The sequence below is a fragment of the Bactrocera latifrons genome, unplaced genomic scaffold (genome assembly GCF_001853355.1).
Source record: "Bactrocera latifrons isolate USDA-ARS-PBARC rearing strain unplaced genomic scaffold, ASM185335v1 scaffold_740, whole genome shotgun sequence".
Lineage (NCBI taxonomy): Eukaryota > Metazoa > Arthropoda > Insecta > Diptera > Tephritidae > Bactrocera > Bactrocera latifrons.
Genome location: NW_017537424.1, coordinates 41297 through 65489, shown reverse-complemented (window position 1 = coordinate 65489; position 24193 = coordinate 41297). Strand labels below are relative to the sequence as shown.

The 24193-nt window shown below is 37.7% G+C and overlaps 2 protein-coding genes across 7 annotated transcripts; one reads left to right on the top strand and one right to left on the bottom strand.

Annotated features, from left to right (window-relative positions):
- On the top strand, positions 1-11019 carry LOC108976299 (DNA polymerase zeta catalytic subunit). 2 transcript variants are annotated; one of them, XM_018945305.1, is made up of 18 exons: positions 1-177; positions 236-465; positions 535-788; positions 855-1087; positions 1159-1371; positions 1442-1718; positions 1780-1899; positions 1971-2396; positions 2460-2544; positions 2611-2742; positions 2926-4133; positions 4205-5052; positions 6632-7120; positions 7189-7523; positions 8136-8354; positions 8444-9319; positions 9758-9985; positions 10457-11019. In XM_018945305.1, exons 1-18 carry the CDS (start codon positions 49-51, stop codon positions 10857-10859), a joined length of 6705 nt encoding a protein of 2234 aa, XP_018800850.1. In that variant the 5' UTR covers positions 1-48; the 3' UTR covers positions 10860-11019. The 2 variants fall into 2 exon arrangements, with proteins under 2 accessions (XP_018800850.1, XP_018800849.1); XM_018945304.1 differs by having other exon boundaries at positions 852-1087.
- A 1371-nt stretch (positions 11020-12390) lies between these two features.
- On the bottom strand, positions 12391-23895 carry LOC108976298 (protein kintoun). Of its 5 annotated transcripts, none has more exons than XM_018945302.1 (7): positions 23680-23895; positions 23141-23191; positions 20023-20862; positions 19208-19913; positions 17799-19026; positions 17346-17466; positions 12391-13512 (listed from the first exon to the last, which is right to left on the bottom strand). In XM_018945302.1, exons 3-7 carry the CDS (start codon positions 20617-20619, stop codon positions 13264-13266), a joined length of 2901 nt encoding a protein of 966 aa, XP_018800847.1. In that variant the 5' UTR covers positions 20620-20862; positions 23141-23191; positions 23680-23895; the 3' UTR covers positions 12391-13263. The 5 variants fall into 5 exon arrangements, with proteins under 5 accessions (XP_018800847.1, XP_018800844.1, XP_018800848.1 ...); XM_018945299.1 differs by having other exon boundaries at positions 23684-23895; XM_018945303.1 differs by lacking the exon at positions 23141-23191.
- Positions 23896-24193: the final 298 nt, after the last annotated feature.

Below are 24193 nucleotides of genomic sequence, written 5' to 3'. Positions count from 1 at the left end.
ATGTTTAACCAATTCTGTTATTTCACAACTATTAAATGAACCCGCGAAATGAGTAAATCAAGGGAAGACGCAGGAGTTTTCTCAGTACGGCTGGTCATAGCGGATTTTTACATGGAGAAGCCGATATTCGGCTTTGATCCATGCTATTCGGAGTTTCGCGGCAAGGAAATTAAAAGAGTCGGTTACATTAGCATTTCTCTTACATTGTAATATTTGTGAAATTCATACTTTCCAGGTGCCAATAATTAGAATTTTTGGATCTAGCGCTGATGGACGCAAAACGTGCATGCATGTACACGGTGTCTTTCCATATTTCTATATACCGTACGAAGCGAAGGAGTTCGAGTCGTTGAATAAAGCAATCTACCAAATTACCAGTAATGTAGACAAAGCAATTAACGTCTCATTGGGACAGGCGTGTTCTAGCGCGATACATGTATTTAAAGTGCAGCTGGTCAAGGGCATGTATGTGTATAAAAGCAGACTCTGTTAATGGATTTTACAATTAATTAATATTTATGTCTCATATTTTAGTCCTTTCTATGGATACCATCGCGGGGAACATCAGCTCCTTAAAATCTACATGTTTAATCCTCGATTTGTAAGGCGTGCAGCCAATTTGTTACAAAGTGGCGCCGTTATGAATAAAAATTTTCATCCCTTCGAATCACACGTGCCCTATATTCTACAGTTTATGATTGATTATAATTTATATGGCATGAGTTTTGTTCATATACCGCTCGATGTTGTTAAATTTCGTCAAACTGGTGATGGTCAGAATTCCACAGGTAAGATTTTGTTTCTTACTCAATAAATTTAGGCGCTGTTATTTGTATGATTTTTTTTACCAGTAGAATCCCACATTCCTGCGTTGAAGCAAGCACAGTTTCTTGATCCAACAGTGGCGAAAAAACAGTCAACTTGTGAATTTGAGGTGGATATCGGATCTAATTTCATATTGAACCGTTTTCAACTCGCTTTGCGCAGTAATAACAGCAAAACACATTCGAATCCTGGTATCGAAGCCATTTGGAATGATGAACGTTTGCGTAGACAGAAGATGGCAGAGAGACCTGATGTTGAGAAGGTAATGTAATTTGAGTATGTCTTGTGATTAAAGATTTGTGAAAGTCAATTTATTGGTAATGCTTAATTTAGGTACCTGATTTGGAGTTGCCGCCCACTCAGGAGCGTTGCAATGTACAACCAACTGAGAGCGATATATTCCACCGTACTGTCTTGCAAAGCAAATTAATGGCATTAGAATTGGCTGCAACGGGAAATGTCGGTCAAGCTGATCAATCCATGAATTTGACGCTACAAACAAGTAGTGCCAATTTTACTTTATTAAATTCTGGTGATAAAGAACAGGTGAGTTATAGTTATATTTGTCCAAATTATAGTATTGATGTAGAATTAACTTAAAATATGTTACTTTCAGCATCACACTTTCAATCTTCGCAAAATTATTGGTAATGCCATTTATCCAGAGGAATGTACACCTGATGAAAATTTGGTTGATGCATCCTTCATTGAGAATCATGTCTCGCAAAATGGCTTTCAAATAAGTAGTTCAGTAATACAATCCGCAGCAACACCGCCTATTAACGAACAGATTGCTGATCGTGGGGATAGCATTTTTTTGGATGACACTGTCGTTGATGAAGAAATATTTTCGAATTTGAATGCCGAAACACCAAAACAATTGAACATGCGTAGTATGTGAGAGTTTATAAAATATGTTCTGCAACTTCAAGCATTGTCTTTTATCTCATTTAGTGGGTGCAGAAGATTTGGAGTTGTTGGATATTCTACAACAGCTGGAAGAGCATGAAGAAGATGAAAACCAGATCGATTTAGATAGCACGCTTGCACCACTAACGCAAACGCTTAATAAATGTAACAATAGTTATGATATATATAAAAAAAAATTAAATATTTACAAATTACATATATACATTTTACTTCAGTTGATCCTTCACCAGACTTGCTAGACAAGCAAGTGATAGCCGCCGCTATGAGTCAACCGATGCCTGAATGCGACACCGATTCCGATACCAGTGAAAATGGCAATATTCATGATTACTCCATAATTTTAGAGGATATGGATGAATTGATCTTAAAATTTACACCCAGTCAACCAACCGAAGAAGCTGGTAATCAAATCTTTTTGCCACAAATGGATGGTTCAGACGATTTATTGCCCAAGACACCGGTTAAAGGCGCAAGCAGTGCGCAAACCGGCAACAAACGAAATGTATTAAGTTCACCACGAACGCCGAGGACCACTAATAGATCACATACATCACCGAAACGTTCACCAAGAACGCCAAAGTCCAGTGCGAGCAAAAAGTATGCACCATTACCGTTAACAATCACTTGTAAGAAACAAGAGAGTAAGTTGCAGTACAATACTTCAAGATTTGTTGTTGTAAATAAAAAAAAAAAAAACGTTCTAGGAAATGTCGCAAACGAAGCTGAAACAACTCCAGCGCGTCATACAGTTTTGAGAAATTTAGATCTCGGTTCCTGTGATGTTAAAAGGTTAGTCCTACTCCGCTTTATGATGTTAATTTGAAATCAATTTCTGTTTTCTAATTTAATTTTCAGCACCAAAATGACCTTAAGCAAAAAGCTGGCCTTAACCGCTCTGCGGCGAAAAAGTGTGGACTGGAGTCCAAGCACAACACGGCAACATTTTACAGCGAACAAAGAACCAAGCGGCGAGCTAAGTGTAAAACGGTGAGTATTATACAATTATCAGTATTCGAAAGAAGAAAATAATTATTTGGTAAGGCGGTAATAGTACCAAAGCATATTCTTTGGATAGTTTTTATGATGATTTTTAAATCAGATAAATTTGATGTGCTAACAGTACACATTTTTTGTATTGAAATTAATTATGTTTTTGTTTTTGAACTGCAGTACACCAATTCGCCGCTCTCGAAGAACTATGGACTTGGATAGAACACACATTACTTGCGAGTTAACGCCACGTAGAAAAAGTGAGCGAATTTTAAAAGTATATAGCATTGAAGAAGAACAGGTGGTAAACGCAGCTGAAGGAACTCGGAAGTCTAGATCCGTTACGTCTCTTACTCGGAAGTGTGGTCCGGATCCACAGAAGCAGAATAAAACGAAAGAGACGTTAACAGAAGCATGTAAAAATGAATGTCGGAACAAGCCGTCGAAAGTTGCTAAGACAAAAAACCAAACGGAAGACATTCCGAATACAGAAAACCTCAAGAGAAGACCAGAGCCTCATCAACATAAGATAAGAAAGTGTGTAGTAAGAATTAGTAAACGCTTCAAGCGAGAAGGCTTAGATAGTTCGAATACTAATACGCCTGAATCATCAAAGTTGATAGCCAATAACAATGATAATGAAATATCTGATCATCGCCACGAAGAATTGAGCAAGAGCACAATTTGCCCCAGCCCTCAACTTAACCAAGAAAAGCGTTTACCAAATAACACAAGTCCGCAATCCAACTCAAGTGATAGCGATGAAATTGCAGCTTCAGATACGGAAGACGCTCCCACATCTATTAGCGCAAAACGTCTACGACGCAGCTTTCACCTGGTGCAACATAGAAGAATGCAGACAAATGATGTTTCGAATAAATCCATACACGAGACAACAAAGGGAGACGATAACATGACGAAATCGTCGACCTCACCCACGGAAACGCTTAAAATAGATTCAGAAGACTGCGCAGATATAGAAGATCCGCATATCCAAAGTTTCTATGATATATCATTTACCGAAGATCTTTGTAGTCTGTCAAATTTAAGTCCGACTAACGTGAACTTCGTAAAAGATGGCTCTTCTATACCACTTATTAGAGATGAGTCGCATAATTCACTTCATTGCGGCCAAGGCGCAACTTTAATGCCTATATCAAGTACAATATGTAATAATACCACACCTTTGCTCACAGTATCGGCAACGAATTCTGCAAAGCAATTAGTACAGCTAACTCCACTTAATCTGCCACCAAGTTATGAAGAGGTGTTGGCGAGCTGTGCAAAACTGGACATACCTCAGTATGAGTTTCAGAAGCCCTTCTATGGTAATCCAGATGACATAACACGACTGAAGGAAGTCGGTCACATCGCTTTGCATATTCCAGGTAATCATTTGTTTGCATATTTTATAATGCATAACTTTTTATTATTATTATTTATTATATCCCATCATTAGGAAACACGCTCAACGACTGCGAGGAATTCAAAAGTGTTCTTGGCGACGAGCTGAAGTGTCTTACGGAATGGCGTCGTCAGCAAATGCTAACGCTTAGCGGTCCCTCAACACTAACTACTCACTGCTCTCACCGAAATGCTCAACGAATACGTGAATACTTTGCCTCGCCGAAGCGAGTTACAATCACACCTCATATACACGCGCCCACACGTCAAGAAGCTAAATTGTGGTTAAAAGCGCGCGATCTGTTGGCCAAAAGCGGAGCATGTGCACAGAATAAAGTAACATTGGACGAGAGTCCCATAAAAGTGCGACGTCAAAAGACCACAATGATATTAAACGATGGTGGCGGTGGCGGCGAAGACGATGAAGACATCCTAAACAATACAAATTGCATCACATTAACACCGCCAACACCGTTAGTGAATACGCAAAGGTCGTCAAGTGCAGCAAACACGACTGAAAAAACGACAGTTAAGGCACATGCGTGTGCGAAAGTGAAGTCACGTACGAAACGCGCAAAGCTTTCCTTAAATAAGCAGTTGATGGCCTGCGCTAGTCCGGAAATGAGTATGCTCACGGCAGATGCCAGTTTACAGTTATCGCAAAGTGTGCAAAACACACAAACCTTGAGCAGTGAGCAGGTTGTATCCTCCAATGACACTACCATATCGAACGAAAACGTTTTAAAGGCACTGGAACGGAATTCATTTCTTAAAGATTTGCAATCGAAAGCCGCGCCATTGTCCCATGAGCTTAGTTTTGGTTTGAGTAGCGCTTCGCTGGACAACACCTTTGGTTTCAAAGTGAATTTGGAGAATTTGCAGCAAGCCAAATCGGATGTGGAGGTAATTTTTTCGATTATCGATATTGTTGTTTATAAATATACTATACATATAAATATATTAAGGCGTGTAAAAAGAAAAAAACCTAAATATTTTACGGTACTCTAAAAAATAGTCTCTTCGACACTTTCAGCACAAAACTGTGAGTTTTCCGATTTATAATGATTTTTTTTTTGGTTGAGTTATAAAATTCGTAAGAAAAACTTAACCGTTAATATCTTTTAAACGGTTAGGTTTACGAAAAACGTAAGATATATTTTTTTAGAGCATTCAATTTCTTACAATATCTCTGAAACGAAAAATGTTTTCAAGAGAACACCGAACCGCTAGCCTTTATCTTTAGGAAAAATCAAAACAAACAATTGATACCTTGACACACTTCATACCTAAGATAAGATAAATAGATGAGGATTGCATCGCGACTCTGGAATGGAACTCTTTTCTGGAATGTGGACCCCTCGCGATGAAGAGTTTAGGTCCTACCATGTTAGCGGATGCTGCGGAACGGGCGAGCTCATCAGCTAGTTCATTCCCAGTTATACCAATTCCCTCCGACGTTTTTGAGCCGTCAGTGTAGCACTTGATTGTACTATCCTTTGGAAGGAGCTCGAGAAAGAAACCATTAATGCTAAGGGTAATCCTGAACTTCTTAGAGAAGTTTAATCTTTTGATAATGTTGTCTTTGGGAAAAGAGCCAAAGGTATTTTACCACTGAAGTCCTTCATATGCTGGGATAAGATTACCTTAACTCTGCGCTATGTGCCACCTAACCGATTACTAGGTGAAGTGGAGTGAGTTCAAGCATGACTTCAAGTGCTGCCGTCGTGCATTTGAGCATGGCACCCGAAACGCAGATGCATGCAAGTCGCTGAAGCTTCCGATAGTTTGAAGCCTTACCGAAGTCTGCCATTCTTTTGAGGCCCAAGCCACCACCCCAAACGTGATAATCGGTCGCACGATCATGGTGTACAACCACCTGACAATCTTTAGCTTTGACCATAATGGCAGTGTGGAATCCAGCGTGAGACCAAGATATTTGATCATATTAGTCATCTCTACCTTTTCGCCTCCAAGGGTTTGTTTCCTGACGCCGGGCAGGGAACTACGTCCCGTAAACAGCACGATTGTCGTCTTCGAGGTGTTGATATTTAGTTCAATCCCACTGCACCATCCGTTAGCTAGGTTTAATGCCCTTTGTACTAAATCGTAAAGAGTGCCCTCGAATTTGTCTCGAGCTATAATAACGATATCGTCCGCATATCCTTGACAGCGGATCCTATTGTTAGTTAACAGAACTAGTAGGTCGTCCACCACCTTGTAGGCAGCTAGCTGTCTGATGCCAACACGCATCTGGACTGGATGTTTTGTACCGCTCAAACGGTTGAGTTCGTGATTCAGTATACTTACTGCCCAAAAACCAAAATTGTATCAATCTAACAAAAAAAAGTTTATCCATTCGCCTTGCGTGCGCGCATTGTCTGGACTAGTCCTGGTAAAATTTTATCCTATATGATATCTATTTAATATGATATAGTTTATAGTTAAGAAGAAGAGTACTGCTAAATATCCACATATTTTTCAGTGCAATTATTTAACAACTATAATCCTGGAGTTATTTGTGCCGACGCGTGGAAATTTGCTTCCCGATCCAGTACACGATGAGGTGCGTTGTCTCTTTTACGCCATCGAACATCGTTCGCCAGCAACGAAGACGAAAGGCGACAATCTTTTACCGCAAAATGATTGTGGCTGCATTATTGTTAAGGATATAGAAAGTGATAATGCTGGGCAGGACCATCGCATGTACGGCACGGGGGGCAATGACGATGTGACGATGCGTTTCGTGAATACCGAGATCGAGGCATTCGAAGCGCTTGTGGAGTTGAGCATGCGTTGGGATCCCGATATCTATGGTGGTTACGAAATCGAGACGGCATCTTGGGGTTATGTTTTGGAACGTGGCAAGCACCTTGGTTTCAACATCGCACCGCTGCTATCACGCGTGCCGACACAGAAAGTGCGTGAGTACGTGGATGAGGATCGCGAGCATTTCACCGATTTGGATATCGAGGTGGGTGCGGTTGTCTTTTTATATTTTATGTAAATTTCTTATACGCTTTGAATTTTTGCTTGTTTCAGTTGAAGCTCTGCGGTCGCATTCTGTTGGATGTGTGGCGTTTGATGCGTTCCGAAATAGCGCTCACCTCGTACACTTTCGAAAATGTCATGTATCATATTTTGCATAAACGCTGTCCCGCGTATAATCATCGTGCACTCACTGAATGGTTTGAGGTGCCCTACACACGCTGGATAGTCATCGAGTATTATGTGGAACGTGTACGTGGCACATTGGCGCTGTTGGATCAACTGGATCTGATTGGCCGCACCAGTGAAATGGCAAAACTAATTGGCATACAATTTTATGAGGTTCTGTCACGTGGCTCACAATTTCGTGTGGAAAGTATGATGTTGAGGTAAGACGTTCTAAGTTGTTGGTAGCGTTTATAGTTGTTATTGTAGCAGAAAGCATTCCCATGGCGATCTTCAGAAGTTGACTGTGTTTGGCCGCGTATAAATTTGGTTTCCTTCCCGATAACATAGAACCGACTATCTGTGGCGAAGGTTTTATAGTTGTTGTTGTAGAGACAGAAAACATTGCTAAATAATTATGAGGAGTGCTTCTAAATTCTTACAATAGCTGGTTCTACTTTACCGGAATTGACCCGTCCAAGAGCTGTCTTTTCGGAGATCGAACCCCTTTTAGATCGGCAAGCCTTAGTAATGCCTCCCAGTTGTGGGTCTTTGGTCGGATCCATATCGGTAACGTAGCACCAACTGTTATGGAAAGAGCGAACAGTTTGAACATATTGCAGATATAAAGAAACTTCGAACCTATCAGTAGTTTGAGAGCAGTCGAAAACTTCTACAAGCCCAGTTGGACATCTCTCAATATTGTATCACCCTAATCTCTTAAATAGTATAAATTCTATAAAATATTATTTTCCTTATCTCAAAATCCTAATCCTGTAGTATTTAATTATAAACTACTATTTTTTATAAAAATATATTATCTCTCACTCTTTAAGGATAGCAAAACCGCGAAATCTGGTGCCGCTCTCACCGAGCGTACAACAGCGTGCCCACATGCGAGCGCCCGAGTACTTGCCGCTTATATTAGAGCCACAATCACGCTTCTATGCTGATCCCGTTATTGTATTGGACTTTCAAAGTTTGTATCCGAGCATGATTATAGCCTACAACTATTGTTTCTCCACTTGTTTGGGCCGTGTTGAGCATTTGGGACAGTGAGTATCCTTTTCTATTTTAAAAATTCCAATTTTTTTCCAAAAATGTACAATTAAATATTTCAATATCGCTTATTATATATTCTCAGCTCCACACCCTTCGAATTCGGCGCTTCACAGTTACGCGTCTCGCCCACATTACTACGTCGTTTGATTGACGACGATCTCATCACCATTTCGCCTTGCGGCGCTGTCTTTGTGAAATCGTCGGTGCGCGAGGGTATTCTACCGCGCATGCTTAGTGAAATTTTAAACACACGCCAAATGGTTAAACAATCGATGAAGTTGGATAAATCCAATTCGGCTCTGCAACGCATACTCCATTCGCGTCAACTCGGCCTGAAACTGATGGCGAATGTGACATATGGCTACACGGCGGCGAATTTCAGTGGACGCATGCCTGCCGTGGAAGTAGGAGATTCTGTTGTGGCGAAAGGCCGCGAGACGCTTGAACGCGCCATTCGTATGGTGGAGTCAAATGAAAAATGGCGTGTGCGTGTCGTTTATGGTGACACAGATTCGATGTTTGTACAAGTGCCGGGGCGCAATCGTGAACAGGCTTTCAAAATAGGCGAGGAAATCGCAGCGTCCGTCACCAAAGACAATCCACAGCCGGTGAAATTGAAACTGGAAAAGGTATATCAACCCTGTATACTACAAACTAAGAAGCGTTACGTTGGCTATATGTATGAAACCGCGGATCAGGCGGAACCCGTCTATGAGGCGAAGGGTATTGAGACGGTGCGTCGCGATGGTTGTCCGGCCGTTGCAAAAATGCTAGAGAAAGTGTTGCGTATTCTTTTCGAAACAACTGATGTGAGCAAAATCAAACACTACGTTTGCCGACAATTTAGCAAACTACTCGCTGGGCGCGCCAATTTGCAGGATTTGATATTTGCAAAGGAGTTTCGAGGACTGAATGGTTATAAGCCGACCGCGTGCGTACCAGCGTTAGAGTTGACGAGGTATGTGCAAGCCTAAGTGTTAACCCTTTGAGAGCATGTCGCCTTTTGTGGTATTATAATTACTGTGTTTGTCTCTAATTCAACTTTTGAGGTTATATTTCATGATTTTTTTTTTTTTAATTTTGGTGCAAAAGTAAAATCTATTGAGGTATGCGACCTTAGGCGTAAAGTCATAAGTTAAAGAAAATGATAAAATGGCAACAGTGTGTCTGCGTAACCGGAACGTACCCGGATTTTTATTCGCTCAAAGTTTATCAACTCGGCAGCGTTTCTCAAATTTATTTCATAAATGTTTTCGACTGCTGCAATTACAACATAAATAAATTATTATTATTTTCATAAAATCTAATCATCTAATATTCACAAAATAAACTAACCCTAAATTTCTAAATTAGCTGAGATTCTTAACATGTAAAATGTGTACTTTTAACCTCATAGGAGATGGTTACAGACCGATCCACGTCGTATACCGCGTTGTGGTGAGCGCGTTCCATTCATCATTGTTAATGGACCACCTGGTGTACCGCTAATCCGGCTCGTACGCAGTCCACATGAAGTACTGGCCGATGAAGGCTTGAAAATCAACGCGATCTATTATATTACCAAAGCAATTATACCGCCGCTTAATCGTTGTTTGCTACTCATCGGCGCGGATGTAAATGAATGGTAAATATTTTTGCTATATATATACCTTGAACAGGGAAAGGAAACGTCGGAGATGTTGTATAAAAAAGTTCAGGCTGTGTCGAATTGGCCATGTCCGTCTAGCTGTCCGTCCGTCTGTCTGTCTGATATCGATCTGAAATTTTGCACGCGTCCTTTACTCCCCAAGAAGCTGCTCATTTGACGGGACCACGATATTGGACTACTATAGCATATAGCTGCCATACAAACTGAACGATCCGAATAAAGTGGTTGTATGGAAAGCTTTTTCATTTGACGAGATATCTTTAAGAATTTTGGGATATTGCCAAAGGAAATGGTGTAATCTCTGAAGAAATTGTTAAGATCGGATAATTATAGCATATAGCTGCCATACAAACGGAATGATGGGAATCAAGTGCTTGTATGGATAGCCTTAGTTTCTTCTTGTTTTTTTTTTTCTTGAAAATGTAATTAATAACTACCTCTATTCAGGTTCGCCTCATTGCCCCGGAAATTACTTATCGTCCCACCAGTTTCCACAGCTAACAAGCTGGCTTTCAATGTGGAACCTGCAAATCATGCGAAGAAGAGCACAATTTCACAATATTTCTCAGCCACAAATTGTATTGCCAACTGCGGACGCCAAACAAAGCAAGGCATCTGCGCGGAGTGTGAACGGCAACCGCAACGCACTTTCGTCATATTGCACCAGAAAATGGCCAAAATTGAGCGAGGCTACCAATTGGTGCAGCAGATATGTCAGGCATGTTGCGGTCGTGTGGGAGAGTTCAAATGCAGTTCTCTAGATTGTCCAGTATTATACGTGAATGAGGTCAAGCGTCGTGACCTGCAGCAAGTGGTACATATACGTAAACTGCTGGCCGAAAGGTTTTGATGGCTTATTGGCAAGGAATGGATAATTAAGAACTTTAACTTCAGCAGCATTCCCAAAATTATTTTCTATTTCAAGAACTCGATTTTGCTTAAGTTATAAACCTAGTGTTAAGTGTTAGTTAATTCAATGTTATTGCAAGTAAAGAACTAATTTAGCTAAAGTACCGTTTTTATAGTACAATATATTTAACGGTTTAACAGTTCGAAATGCAAACATATTTTTTAAGTAAACTTAAAACGGCGCCATTTCGCTGGTCCTGGGTCAGATTCCTTCATCAAAACAAAAAAAAATTAATTATAATATAATTAAAAATGTGTTATATGGGAAGTAGGTGTGACCATAGTCCGATTTCGCCTATTTTCACTGTGTAACATAAGAATATTAGAAGAATGTTGCGTAACGAATTCGATCGGTCGGGCGGGTGCCACGACCTCTCTCACAACACGTTGCAAGACTATAAATATTTGAGGTTAGGACCATTCAATGTTCGTTTAATTAAAGGGTTACACGGATTTCCTCGCGTAAAAAACAGCATTTTTTCAAAAAAAAAAAATTTCTCATAAAAAATTAAATATTTTATTGTTACCAACATACTTTTATATTATATATAAGAAAAAAGTTTTCTAAAGTGAAAAAAAACGTGTTTTAGTTAAAACCTTAACTTAGAACTTGAACGGAAAAAAAATTGAATTTTTGGCAGACATGAAAATGAAAATTTCAGTGAAAATTTCACATTTCATTTCAAATAATTGTAATCGAAAAAAAATACTTCGTCTAAGTCTTTAAAAGTTGTATCTCAAAGACCTGTGTAAAATTTCATGAAGATCGGTTGAGTAGTTCTCGAGAAATCCAACATATTTCAGAAATACAGTTTCGAGAAAAACGCGTTTAAAGACGACGCATTTAGCCTAGAAGCCTCGAGCGCACATTACTCAAGGCTGTATCTTCGAAACTATTGCTCGGATCAACTTGAAAATCTAGGACAATATTCTGGAGGTGTTGTAGAATTTAATAAAACAATAAAAGAAATCGATTTTTATGAAACCTGTAAACTTTCAATTAGTTCGTAATTCTCCACAAATTTTGTAAGGTTAAGAGATTAAAAACTAAGTAAACATTTGTTGTTGTAACAGTATTAAATATGCTGCAAAGAGTTTTGAAAAATCCTGCTGAAGTAAAATTTCTGCATCATCACCTGAAATGCAAAATAACGTAACAACATTTTCAGAAATTCTCAGTGGCATGATTGAAACACGAAATAAAATGGAACATGAGCGAAAAAAAAATTTTTTAATATTGGTTAAAACTGGTTTATATCTGGGCGCAGAACTTGAAAATGTTGAACATATGTAATATTATGTATGTAATTTGAAGTAGTGAAGCGTAATCAGTAAGACACTCAATTTTGCATTTTTTGATGATACGTTATTTTGCATTTCAGGTGACCAACTGTTATGCCTTTCTAACAGTATAAAAATGCAAGTTCCACTGCCAGCATAAGTAATAGCTTTTCTCTAGTGAATTTAAACAATTTGTTTTTTATAATTTTAAAATATTTTATTAACATTTTTCATTTCAATATAATAATTAAAGTGCTCAGAATGTATTAAGTCCATGTATGAGCATATGAGAACATGCACTAAATGTATTGTAGTTGTACAACTTGTATATAAAGAAACGTGTGTATCTATGTATGTATGTATGCATGTATGCGATGAGGATGAGAATGATTACGCTAAAATTGTTGCTGTTGAAGTTGCTTTTTACAAAATTTCAAAGTACAAATATTACCAATAGATGTTGTTGTATGCATAATTAACAATTCCAATTTCTTACGCTAAATAAAATCAATCGAAAACAGCTAATTTTTTTCTTTTTTACCTATATCAAACAATTTGACATGGCTTATGCATATTAAAGTGTCCGTAAATGGTAACAAAGTAAATTGAAGTAAATTTTTTCTTCGAGTAATAATTTACAATTTCTGATGCAACAGCTTACAATTATAAAATTCACATTTAAAATGTCGAATTATTTTTTTTGTTGTTCGTGTGTATGTGTTTTAGCAATTACAAATTTTATACAGACGAAAATTACTTAATAATGTTTGCCAATTAACGCCAAATGAAAATTGTAAATACACATATGCATGAGCATATTTGCAACAGATTATATATAAATATATGTACATATGTATGGTAAATAGAACACATGCACTGCTTACAGTATACACAAACAATGTAAGATTTGCCGATGTTTAATTATATGGTGGGTGGTGGTTGGTTTGTGTTGCTTTTGTAATTGCGCGGGTTAATTTGTCGCTGTTGCTTCTTAATGATTGTTTGTTGTTTGTACAATTCCACTCTGCTGTGGCGTATGCATTTGTTATACATGGCAACTATCACTACATATCGAGTTCGAACATCATCGTGTTTTTGTGAGCATCCGCGTCGGATGACTCCTCCGATTCTAGACGTGCGCGTTGCATTTTGCTGCCGCCCTTTGCGTTGTGCTGCGGCTGCTTGTTGGCGGTGTTATATTTATTGGCGTGCTTGCCACCAGCATGCGGCGGCTTATGAATACTGTTATCTGCGCTGTCACCGCCTTTACTCTTCGATTTTAGATATTGGGTGTCAGCGTCCAAGTCAATGGGCTGCAAATATAAATTAGAATTATTTTGATAATTTACTGTTTTTAAAGACATTTTAATACAATTTTACATATATTTATGTATACATGTGTATATACATAATAATTCAATTCAATTAAGTTCTGATTTGGAAAATATATAAAAAAAAAAATATTTTATTTTATTTATTTTACGCAATTATTTACTTAGAAAGTAGGGTTACGTTACTTTGAAGGATGGGGAAGGAAGTCGAAGAAGTTCTATATTTGGCTCAAAAAAGGCGCCGAGGGCTAATAAATTTAATTATCTGTCAGTTAAGTTTAGGTTAAAAAAGGATCTTTACCGAAAGGAGTCTGCTAACTAGACATTGAGGACACAGCCCTTAGACACAGTAAAAGTTGGTTATTCGCATATACAGCGTCTACCTAAAAGAATAACGGGATTTTCGCTTGTCGGCCATGTTTGTTTACGGATTTGTATCACATTTTTTAATGTCTTCAGTAAGGTTTGTCATTTCATCAGGTCACATGTCACGTTTCATTTGGTCAATGCTTTGAAATTGTCCAAGATTTTCAAGATTATTAGGCAAATTCACGTTCTCCGGTGGCAAATGTAAGAGCTCTTTGCGCATTATGCTCCTTCTGAGCGCGCTATTCAACGCATAATTGCGCATCTCCACGATAGTGGCCAATTTTCAGCTCCACCTTTTGGCAAAAAAAAAGTGAATATCGCTGCCGTTCAGGCCATTGTTGAGGCCAATGCGAATCAGTCTTCTCAGATGAGGCCCATGTCTGGCTTAATGACTTCGTCCACAAACAAAATTTTCGCAATTGAGGTGAGGTGTGGTTCAGGAAACGCAATTGTATTCCCAAAAATAGAACGTTTGGTGCGGATTGTGATATAACGGCATTAAAGGACATTACTTCTTTCGGAATGAGAAATGAAATGACATTTTGATCGTTGTTATAACACAATGTTGACCGCCTTTTTCCCCGGAATTTGATGAAATCGACGTGGACGATATCTATTTCAGATAAGACAGTGCGCCGTAATATGGCAAAAGAGTTACGTCAGTATAACGTCAACAACTAAAAGAACACCCTCTTCTAGAGGCTGCACCCCATTAGCATTCTGCAAACACACACGCATACCAATGCGCGCACAACCTCTGCGTACGATTATATCATTGCTACCGAAAGTGCCGCCAAGAATCAATTCAAAAATAACAATGTCCCACTTTCTGAGTCTAAAACGCTGCAATCAATGAAGTAATTAAGCTATGCTATACTATGCAAACAAACAAATTGGCAAAGCAAACATATTGGCGACTAAAGTGAAATCTACACACATGCATATGTACACAAATTAACGAGTGAGCTTTATTTACTAACATATGTACATATGTATGTACATTTATAGTATTTAGGTAAGTGATTCCTTCGACAACAAGAACAAAATCTTAAATGACAAAATTAACCACTTGTTTACTTTCGGTGCAAACAATAAAAAGTATTTATTTGTAAATATGTACATATATACATACATTTATCATAATATTGGCGATGCGATCTAGAATGCGAAATATCACATGTTTATGTTTGTGCAACGGGAGACACAGTTGGCATGATGCTAATAATTAGTTTAAAGTTATGTAACATATGTATAGATTATATATATGTATGTATGTATGTGCAAATATATACATGGAACGGTGCACTATACAGCGTTTATTACTTAATTTAAGGGGTTTCGAAAATTGATTTTTTTATTTTCTTATTAAATTCTGCAACACCTCTAGAATATTATCCTAAATTTTCAAGTCCAACGAATAGTTTCGCAGTTACAGCTTTCAGAACTTGTGCGCTCGAGGCTAGCTAGGCTAAGTGCGCCGTCTTGCGTTTTTTTCGAAACTGTGTTTTTGAAGTCGCTTGGCAAGATTTCTCGAGAACTACTCAACCGATCTTCATGAAATTTTACACAGATAATTGAGATACAATTCTTAAGGACTTGGACGAAGGATTTTTTTTCGATAGCAGCAATGTGAAAACAAAAAAATGTCGCGAAATTTTCACTGAAATTTTAATTGTTTGTAAAAATGTCTATCAAAAATCCAATTTTCCTTTTTTTTTTTGCATCGTCCAAGTTCTAAGTTAAGGTTTTAATTAAAACACATATTGTTTCACTTTAGATAATCCTATAAGCAGTTATCCTGCCAACGCGAGAGAATCTGTTTTCCAAGGGGTCACCGGAAATGGCGTCGCAATGGCCGAGTTTAAAATATTTTTTTCCAAAAATTTCAGAATTTCTTTGTTAATAGTGTATGTTTGTAACAATAAAATTTTTTATATGAGAAAAAAATGATTGAAAAAAGCTTTTTTTCCCCGGGGAAATCCTTAAATCATGTCAAGTGGGAAAATATTGCTCAAGCTGTTTTCCACTGTGAAATATTATTAAGATTGTCGTATTTGGGGACTAGAGATCCCGAAGACCAGTGCTTAGGAATTGATTTATCTGTGCTTTTTTTCATCTTGTTCTAATTTTAGCCAATGGGCGACATGAGGAAATATTTTTGTTTTTTTGTGCGGGAAACTGAAGACATGAACTTAGACGTCAAAAGCCCAACTCGAGACTGCTAAATGACAACGGTGGTCTTATATGTGATCGATAATTTAAGGCGAATATCAAACCAGCTGTTCTTGAAATAGAGTGAGAAAGTCACTTAGGTCTCGAGAGATTGGATTAACAACTGCGAAGACGGACAGTGAAGTTTGGAAAAAAATAAATATTCATTGTACAAAAAAAAAAAACAGTAAAATACGGAAGAAAATGATTTTTGCTGCAATTTCAAAAAGAAAGCAAAATAATGACCACCCTGTACCCAAATCTTATTACCTATACATCATTTGTTTACATTTTAAAATGACAATATCAAACGGGTATGAAAACAAATACGCCCTCGCGAATGTAATCAGATAGTGAGTATCAGTAATTTAAGTATATAATTGAATTTAATGAACTGATAGTCATAAATAAGCAGAGAGTTTATTGTTAGATAAGAACTGCTTGTACATATATATATGTATGTAATTAAAGGGTCAGTGGAATCGTAATTAAATTTCAATATGTTTCAACTATATCTAAGAAAGAGTATAACGAAAAATAATATTAAAAGCTAACTTCTAAAGGCTAAGGATTCTCATATTAACACGTTGGCTGCCAGTGTAACACCGATGATCACGACAAAAATCTACCGTTTCCACGACAGTCGGATCTACGGAAACCGGAACGGACCCGGATTTTTATCCGGCCAAGGACTGTCAACTCGGCAGAACTCTGCCGTTACAACAACAACAACAACAAAAATCTACTCAGTTCCCACGACAGTCGGGTCTACGAAAACCGGAACGGACCCGGATTTTTATCCGGCCAAGGACTGTCAACTCGGCAGAATTCTGTCGTTACAACAACAACAACAAAAAAATCTACTCCCAGGTGCCAGCAAAAATACACTTGTTGCCCCCAGAAGTGTATCACCGGTGATACATTGGCACCTGGGGGTGTTAATTTCCTACCTGTCACAAATATGTACATACATTTAAGACGCCTATCCGAAAAAATTACTACACTAGACTTGATGTATTTATTACTTGAGAAAAAATAGAATCAAGGATCCACTAAGTACTAGACGTGTACCCAACTAATTAGCAAAAAATTAGATCGATTAAAACCGGAATTAAACATACAAATTGTTTGTTTGATAATTGAGAAAAAAAAATAATAACAATATTTTACTCGCATAATCAGTGATAACTTTAATAGATACTTTTCTAGTAGTCCCCTATCAACAATTTACCCACCTTGCTGTTATCCTCGTAGTCGGCGGAATCGCCTCCGCTGAGACGGCGCTGAAGGGCACGCTGTTTGCGATCGCGGCGTTTCTGATTTTTCTTACGTTGCCCCAAAATGCTGGAATTTAGCCTAAAATACAAAAAGAAAGCATAGTTAAGATAATAATTCGCAATTGAGGCAATTTAAGCCAAATTAAATATGTATACACTTGAGAATATTTATATTGCGTAAACAGTGCTCAATTGTTTTATCAACATTGCTGCACGTCATTGCGAGTAATTTGTGAATTGCGCAATTTAACTGTGAAATTGTGCAAATCAGCCGTACAGCAAATCAAGATAAGGGGCATCTCAATGTAGACGGCTTGTTTGTTTTTCTTTTTGCACAGTATAGTTTGTAAACATTAACAAAGTTTTATTTTTGTGGCAAAATTTAAATTAGGGTTTCTTCCGCAAACTCACCTAAATACCTGCTCCTTGATGACTTCATTAAACCTAACAGTCTTTTTACAACTCTCCGATAGCCTATTGGAGTCATTTTCCTCCGGTATGTCACTGAATGATTGGGAGAAATGCAAGCTGCTCCCCACGCCACCATCCACGGAACAAGAGAACGACGAATACTCATCGATAGACGAACAGCTGTCGGAAATCGATGGACGAGGCTCATAACGGCTGTAACGTTTCAGAATACCCTTGAAGGAGGGCGGTAGAGTGGAAGCACCGCTACTTACAATACTACCACCACTACGACACTCCGAATAGCTACGTTGTTTTCGTTGTTGTACACCGTTTGGTACAGCCATTGACTGGGTTGCCATTGATTGGGGCTGTAGGTTGGGTGTTATTGTGTCATTACGTTCCGGTGATGAGTTATCATCCGGTGAATTAGAAGAATCATCCTTCAAAATTTTAGCAGCCTCTTTTAAAAATTGTTTTTGCTGTTCCTGCTGTTGTTGTTGCTGTTGTTTCTGATACACCTTGATATCATCGCACACCGATTCGGAGAGTGACCGACGTTTCTTATTCTTCTTCTTTTGTTTTTTGTTCACTTTCTTTGGCGCCGCATCGGCTGCATGCACCAAACAATCCTCATCTTCTGTGGTGTTGGCCGTACAGGTAGATTGTACATCGTTAGTAGGTTTTATTTCGATTTCCACCGAGCGTTCACACTCCGAACGTTCAACGGAAATGTCCAATGATGAGGAAAGTGAAATCGGGGGCGTTGGCGGCGACTTCTTACGTGATTGACGCGATTTGTGAGCCAATTTGAATTTTCCCTGTATTGTGTACTCTTTCAAATCACTGGCGTCAATACCAACTAAGTAGTTGTGGATATTCTCACTGGAGGCAGCCATATTCAGATTTAGTACTATATTATTTTCCCAAGCTTCTGCTTCCGCTGAGGAAATTTCTGCATTACAATCGTCAGGCAGTTGTAAGTAGAGTGCATAATGCGTCGGATAATAGCCGCTGCCAATCGATGTAAATTGCAGATGTAGACTCTTAGTGTTTTTAAGCATTGCTATTGACTCCGGCTGTACATTGCGAACGTGTAGTACCAAAGACATAACATTATCCAAGACATTGCAGTCGAATTTGGCAGGTAGTTGATACTGAATGGAACTCTTAAGGAAATTGGTAGCAGTGCTTTTGGAAGCTGACACTGGGGAATTGGAAGACTGCGGCGCTGTGAAGGGTAAAAGGATGTAAAATATCAATTCACGTGTTCCTCAACTTATTATTGTGGCAATTTGCATTTAATCAATGTAAAAAATAAACTCAAATGATTATCTAATTAAATCATTCTCATCAGCTTTGCACTTAATTTGTATTTACTTATGATAAAATTACTAAATTTGAATACTTACAATTCACATCATCACCAGATGCGCTCAGATTTTCCTCCACCGTGTCGCTAAGCTCATCTACGGGTGATTCGCTATTTGAATGCAAATTGCCCTCTTCGCGAATATCACTCTCCACACCGCTGTCTTCGCGATTGAGTTGGAAAATGGAATCATGCATGGCACGTTGCTGCCTTGGATTATTCTGCGTAACTGGCAGTGTTATACACAAGCGGCGTTGGTCTGTATCAAAACGTGCAACACCGCGTTTATCATCCACAGCATAGGGGAGATCTAAATTGAGACGATACTTTGCGCCGGGACGTTCGCTCAATAAATATAATGACTTATCTGTCACATCCAATTTACATTCGACTGTAGACTTGAGGAGTGGCAAATCAATTTCTATCACCAACTCACGCGGTACCGTCACACTGAACTTAGCGTCTAATTCATAGGTGTATTCTGTGAGATCAACATCACGACGATGCTTAATAACATATTTGGGTACATTAAATTCAGGTTTCGCTATTTCGTTTTGTGTTTTCATCGGTATAATTTTGGGTTCGCCGGCATCAGCTGATGGCTTGGCGGGTGAAATGCTATCCAAGGGATGTGGTTCGGTAGCCTCTGGTGTCGCATTTTCCGACAATGTGCGTATCACAATCGGGCGCGCCATGCCCTTGAATTGCAGTTTTGGAAATTTTAAATTTATACGATCCAAATCCACCTGTAGCGATAAATGCTTCATTAATATACATATACTACATGATAGATATCACCCAAGTAACAATTTGCACTGATTCTGATAGGTTTATCGAAAGTACAAATTTGCTCACCTTGAATTCTCTTTCCACAGCGTCCAGCGCTGTGTCAATGAGGCACTTACGGAAAGCGGAATCTCGTTGTGACAAATACAACGCATCTGGATGGAAAATCACATCGTATACGCGACAACGCTTTCCCTGTGCATCTAAATCATCACGTGGTGGCGCTTGCGCAAGCGGTATTGACCAGCTTAAGTCGGGATTACCCGTTTCTGGATTTAGGCACAACTTATTCGATGGACGCGTTAGTTCGGCACTTTTTGCTATATTTATAAAACATTTAGTCACCCCGTCCTCTGATGTTTTAATCACGAAACCCGGTTCGGGATTTATAAAACGCACATCAACTCCGCGTTCCGCTTCAAATTGTTTAATTTCTTTCTCGTATAGTTTACGATTTTCCGGATCTTGTATTTCTTCACAATATTCAAAGAATAATTTTCGAAATTCTTCTTTTTTTAAAGCGTCTTCGATGCGCTCAAACTCCTCTTTCGTTATATCAAGATATTCTGTGCCGCCGCCGCCACAATTTTTGCTATTACGTCTTGGGGGCGGCGGGCAATGTTTATTACGCGCAGAGGAGTTTTGAGTGGCGGTAGATTCCGACATTTTTGTAACACAAATTTCAATTGGACAATTTTTATTTGATAAGCTTTACAAATATTAGACAGATATAAAACAAAGTAAATGATTGTTTTGTTCACCAATGCTTTTATGAACTTTTGTGTGATTTTTATTTTTTATCTGTTAAATTTGACTTTTTAACGCACTATAATTAGTTTGCATACCAAGTTTTTCAGTTTAAAATTCTTTGTTTTCACTTCTATCTGGTAGAAATTATACGATGCAAATCTGAAATGAGAAACATATTTCAATTAGTGTAAGGAATATGTAGTTTTGCTTTATCGGGTTCACAGCTTGGTACTTGAAAGATAATTTATAATTTTCTAAAATTTCATTTACAGAAATTGTTTATAGGATACCAGCGGGGTGAGTGCTCTACCAACCCAATCTAGTTTTTTGCATCCCTATTAAATCTAAATGCACCTGATAAGGGCTACTTGAGCCAGGAGAAATTCGATAATGTACTATTGCTTGGTGCATACATATATTTACATATATATATACATGCATGTACTTGGAACATATGTATATTTCGCATGCTTTTTTTTTATCTACATACATAAATACAAATCACGCGGGTACAAAACATTTTATGAATGCTCATGTTCATATGTAAGTATATGTTTTTATAAGGAGATTATTTTATTATATGTTTCATGGTCTATATTACAAGTTTTCATATTTTATATGTTGTATAAAGAGTAAATTCATAAATTTTTACATAAATGGGTTAATTTTTATTATTTTGTTTGTATACAAACACAGCAACGATAACAATGTCGTCATATGATACATAAGTTAATTTGTATCAACAAAAGATTAAAAAGATTAAAAATGAGAACACTCATTGTCTATGTGTAGAGTTGGTCCCTAAATAGAGAGAGAATAAAACCGAGTTGATTAGAGAAAATTTCGACATTTTTGTTTTTATTTTTGACAAAAAAAAATATATCTCACCGCTGTTAGCTCTGTTATTATTAGTTTTCTTATCTCTACAATAAATACCAATGTATGTGTAATTTGTTTGCAGATAGGTACGTTTGTCTGAAGGTCTTTCTATTTGCGTTATTAAAATTACGAATACGTAAGAGCGAGAGATATTTGAATGAAACACATTTTGTGAGATATTTGACGAAATACCGGCTAATTATTACCTACCGTGAGGCTTGGTGATCATTATTAATTCAATTGGCATGGAAACGAACATAACACTTTTTGTTCTAAAGGTTTAATTCGTGTTTACCATAATATTCATCATTGTATACTAACACACATATGTATGTAAGTCAACAACTTAAAAATGAAACCATGATATAATTTTCTTAACGAAATCACCCTCTGCTTATGCACATCAACTTTTTGGCTACGTGGTGTTTGCGTGATTCTATGCACGTAGTATACATTACATATGTATGTACATATATGTATGTATGTACAAATAAGGAATATATTTTGTAATGTTTTATCAATATTATACCAACTATGTAAATTTGGTGTGTACTTATGTTTGTGTATATGTAACCAAACATCGTAGACAAATTGTCCACTATGAATACCGGCTTCAAATCGATTTTGTTCTGACGAATACGAAGGTAGTTGTTAAATAATAAACAGCCGCCAACTAACGGCAGCCAACCGGTATCACCCTGCGCATCCCACAACTACCTACCACAATGCATATTGGATGGGGTTCACTAAGGAATACCCGTGTGCATGTAGCCGGCAGTAGGGGGTCATTATTATCCACTACAAGCAATAAAACTTGATTTGCCTTGGACGCAACTTGCAGCGCCGGCGACCCGGTTCGTTTGCCATGGCTTTACATGTTTGCACACACGTTTGACGAGCGATGTCAGTGACATTTGTACTACTTTTCTTTCTATAATCTTTTCTCTACATCAAATAGCAAAGTGGGCAGTTGTTTCTTGCAATGAGGTAAAGATTCAATAGCTGCAAATGTTAAACCAATTTAAGCAAACGCTATTTTTTATTGGAATAAACAAACTCAGCTGTTTCACATATTGTCACGTCTTTTAGGGTGCTGATAACAAAATATTGAAATTTTTCTGTTCCAGAAATTACTTTTGCGTAGATAGGTACGTACCCCAAACTTTCATATCACTTTGATAACTCAGTATTTTGTACTAGCACTGTTTTTTCAGCGAAAGTATGTATAAACGCTCCAGCCTCGTGGTTCCTATTGCGCAGCGGCTTTTTAGTTTTCACCTTCATGTATATATTTTCTAAATTTTTATTTTTGTACCAGTTTTTGCTGTTTTTTCATACGGCTATGAGAGTAGGAGAGAAAATCATCTGGTAAAATGTGTTAGTGACGGCATTTTAGCACACGGTTTATAAGATAACCGAATTTCAACGACCAAAATAAGTAAAGCCACGTGGTTGCGTTGTACCCGAATGTTTTTAAGTACATAGTCGTTAAATTGTTTTCTTGTTTTTAGTTACTGAAAAGCCCATCAATATATTTAAAAAATAACATTATCCTTACCTTTATAGTAGAATAGCCAATAAGTACCCGGTTCATCACTTAATTATTTACCTTTTGGTGATTAGAAAAAGAGAACAGCAAAAATAAATAAAAAAAATGTCAAACGAGAGTTGTGTATAACAGCTGTGAATGAAATGAAGTAGCCGATTTTTCTGGAACTTTACTTCAGCTGATAGTGTTGGTTAGCGCTCAACTAATCATTGCAACATATGACTACATATATACAAGCCTTTTATAATTTACTATTCTGGTATTATTACAAGTATTTTTACCAATTTCACAAAAAATAATGGAAATTTTTAATTATGGCTAGTTATAATTGTGGATTAAATAAATTGTTTGATTAAGTTTAAGGCGTGATTAACCAGTTTTGAGAACGTAGACGCCAATCTTCCTCAATAACCTTTATAATATTTAGTACCTATTTAGCGTTGATGCACAATTATCTTTCCCCACATACAAACACATTAAGTAACTCGCATACATACACACGCTCTACTATTTTTATTATATTTTTCTGTAATTTTGCAGATATGTACCTACATGTAAATGCAGTATGCAATAGATATATAGTAAAATGTATGATATGTAATTGTATCCTAACCGGCCTTCCGTTTTCTTTTTTTTTTTTTGAATCACCGGTTTCAATTATTAAATATACTATATTTAATTTTTATGATTGGAAACTTTATTAATATGTGTTCAGTTTGTCTACGCTCTCGGCGTTCATACAAATTCACAACCACTTGCGACGAATTGATATAATCAACTGGCTGGTTACCAGAGCAGAGGCCGCGTACAACCAGTACGATGGGTGAGAGCTCCGGCATACGAGCTAGTTGGAGAGTGTATTTTCCGAATATATGCCGGTTCTGTTGTTGTTTTGTTTTAATGGCCTCTGCGCCTCACACTGTTCTTCAATGCAATTTAAAAACAATCATCACTTATGTACAAAAATGCTAATTTATGTATGTAAGTATATGTATGAATGTTAGTAGTCGAAATGATTCGGAAAACGTCCTAACTACGAGAACAATAATATTTATTAGCTAT

Excerpts from the sequence above, each read along its gene's own strand:
- LOC108976299 (XM_018945304.1), top strand. The coding sequence starts at position 49 with ATGAGTAAATCAAGGGAAGACGCAGGAGTTTTCTCAGTACGGCTGGTC. Across the intron at positions 466-534 it reads GTGCAGCTGGTCAAGGGCAT|TCCTTTCTATGGATACCATC; the intron begins GTATGTGTATAA and ends CTCATATTTTAG. Across the intron at positions 9,320-9,757 it reads CCAGCGTTAGAGTTGACGAG|GAGATGGTTACAGACCGATC; the intron begins GTATGTGCAAGC and ends TTAACCTCATAG.
- LOC108976298 (XM_018945302.1), bottom strand. The coding sequence starts at position 20,619 with ATGTCGGAATCTACCGCCACTCAAAACTCCTCTGCGCGTAATAAACAT. Across the intron at positions 17,467-17,798 it reads ATCAAGGAGCAGGTATTTAG|GCTAAATTCCAGCATTTTGG; the intron begins GTGAGTTTGCGG and ends TTTGTATTTTAG. Across the intron at positions 13,513-17,345 it reads ACTACGAGGATAACAGCAAG|CCCATTGACTTGGACGCTGA; the intron begins GTGGGTAAATTG and ends TTATATTTGCAG.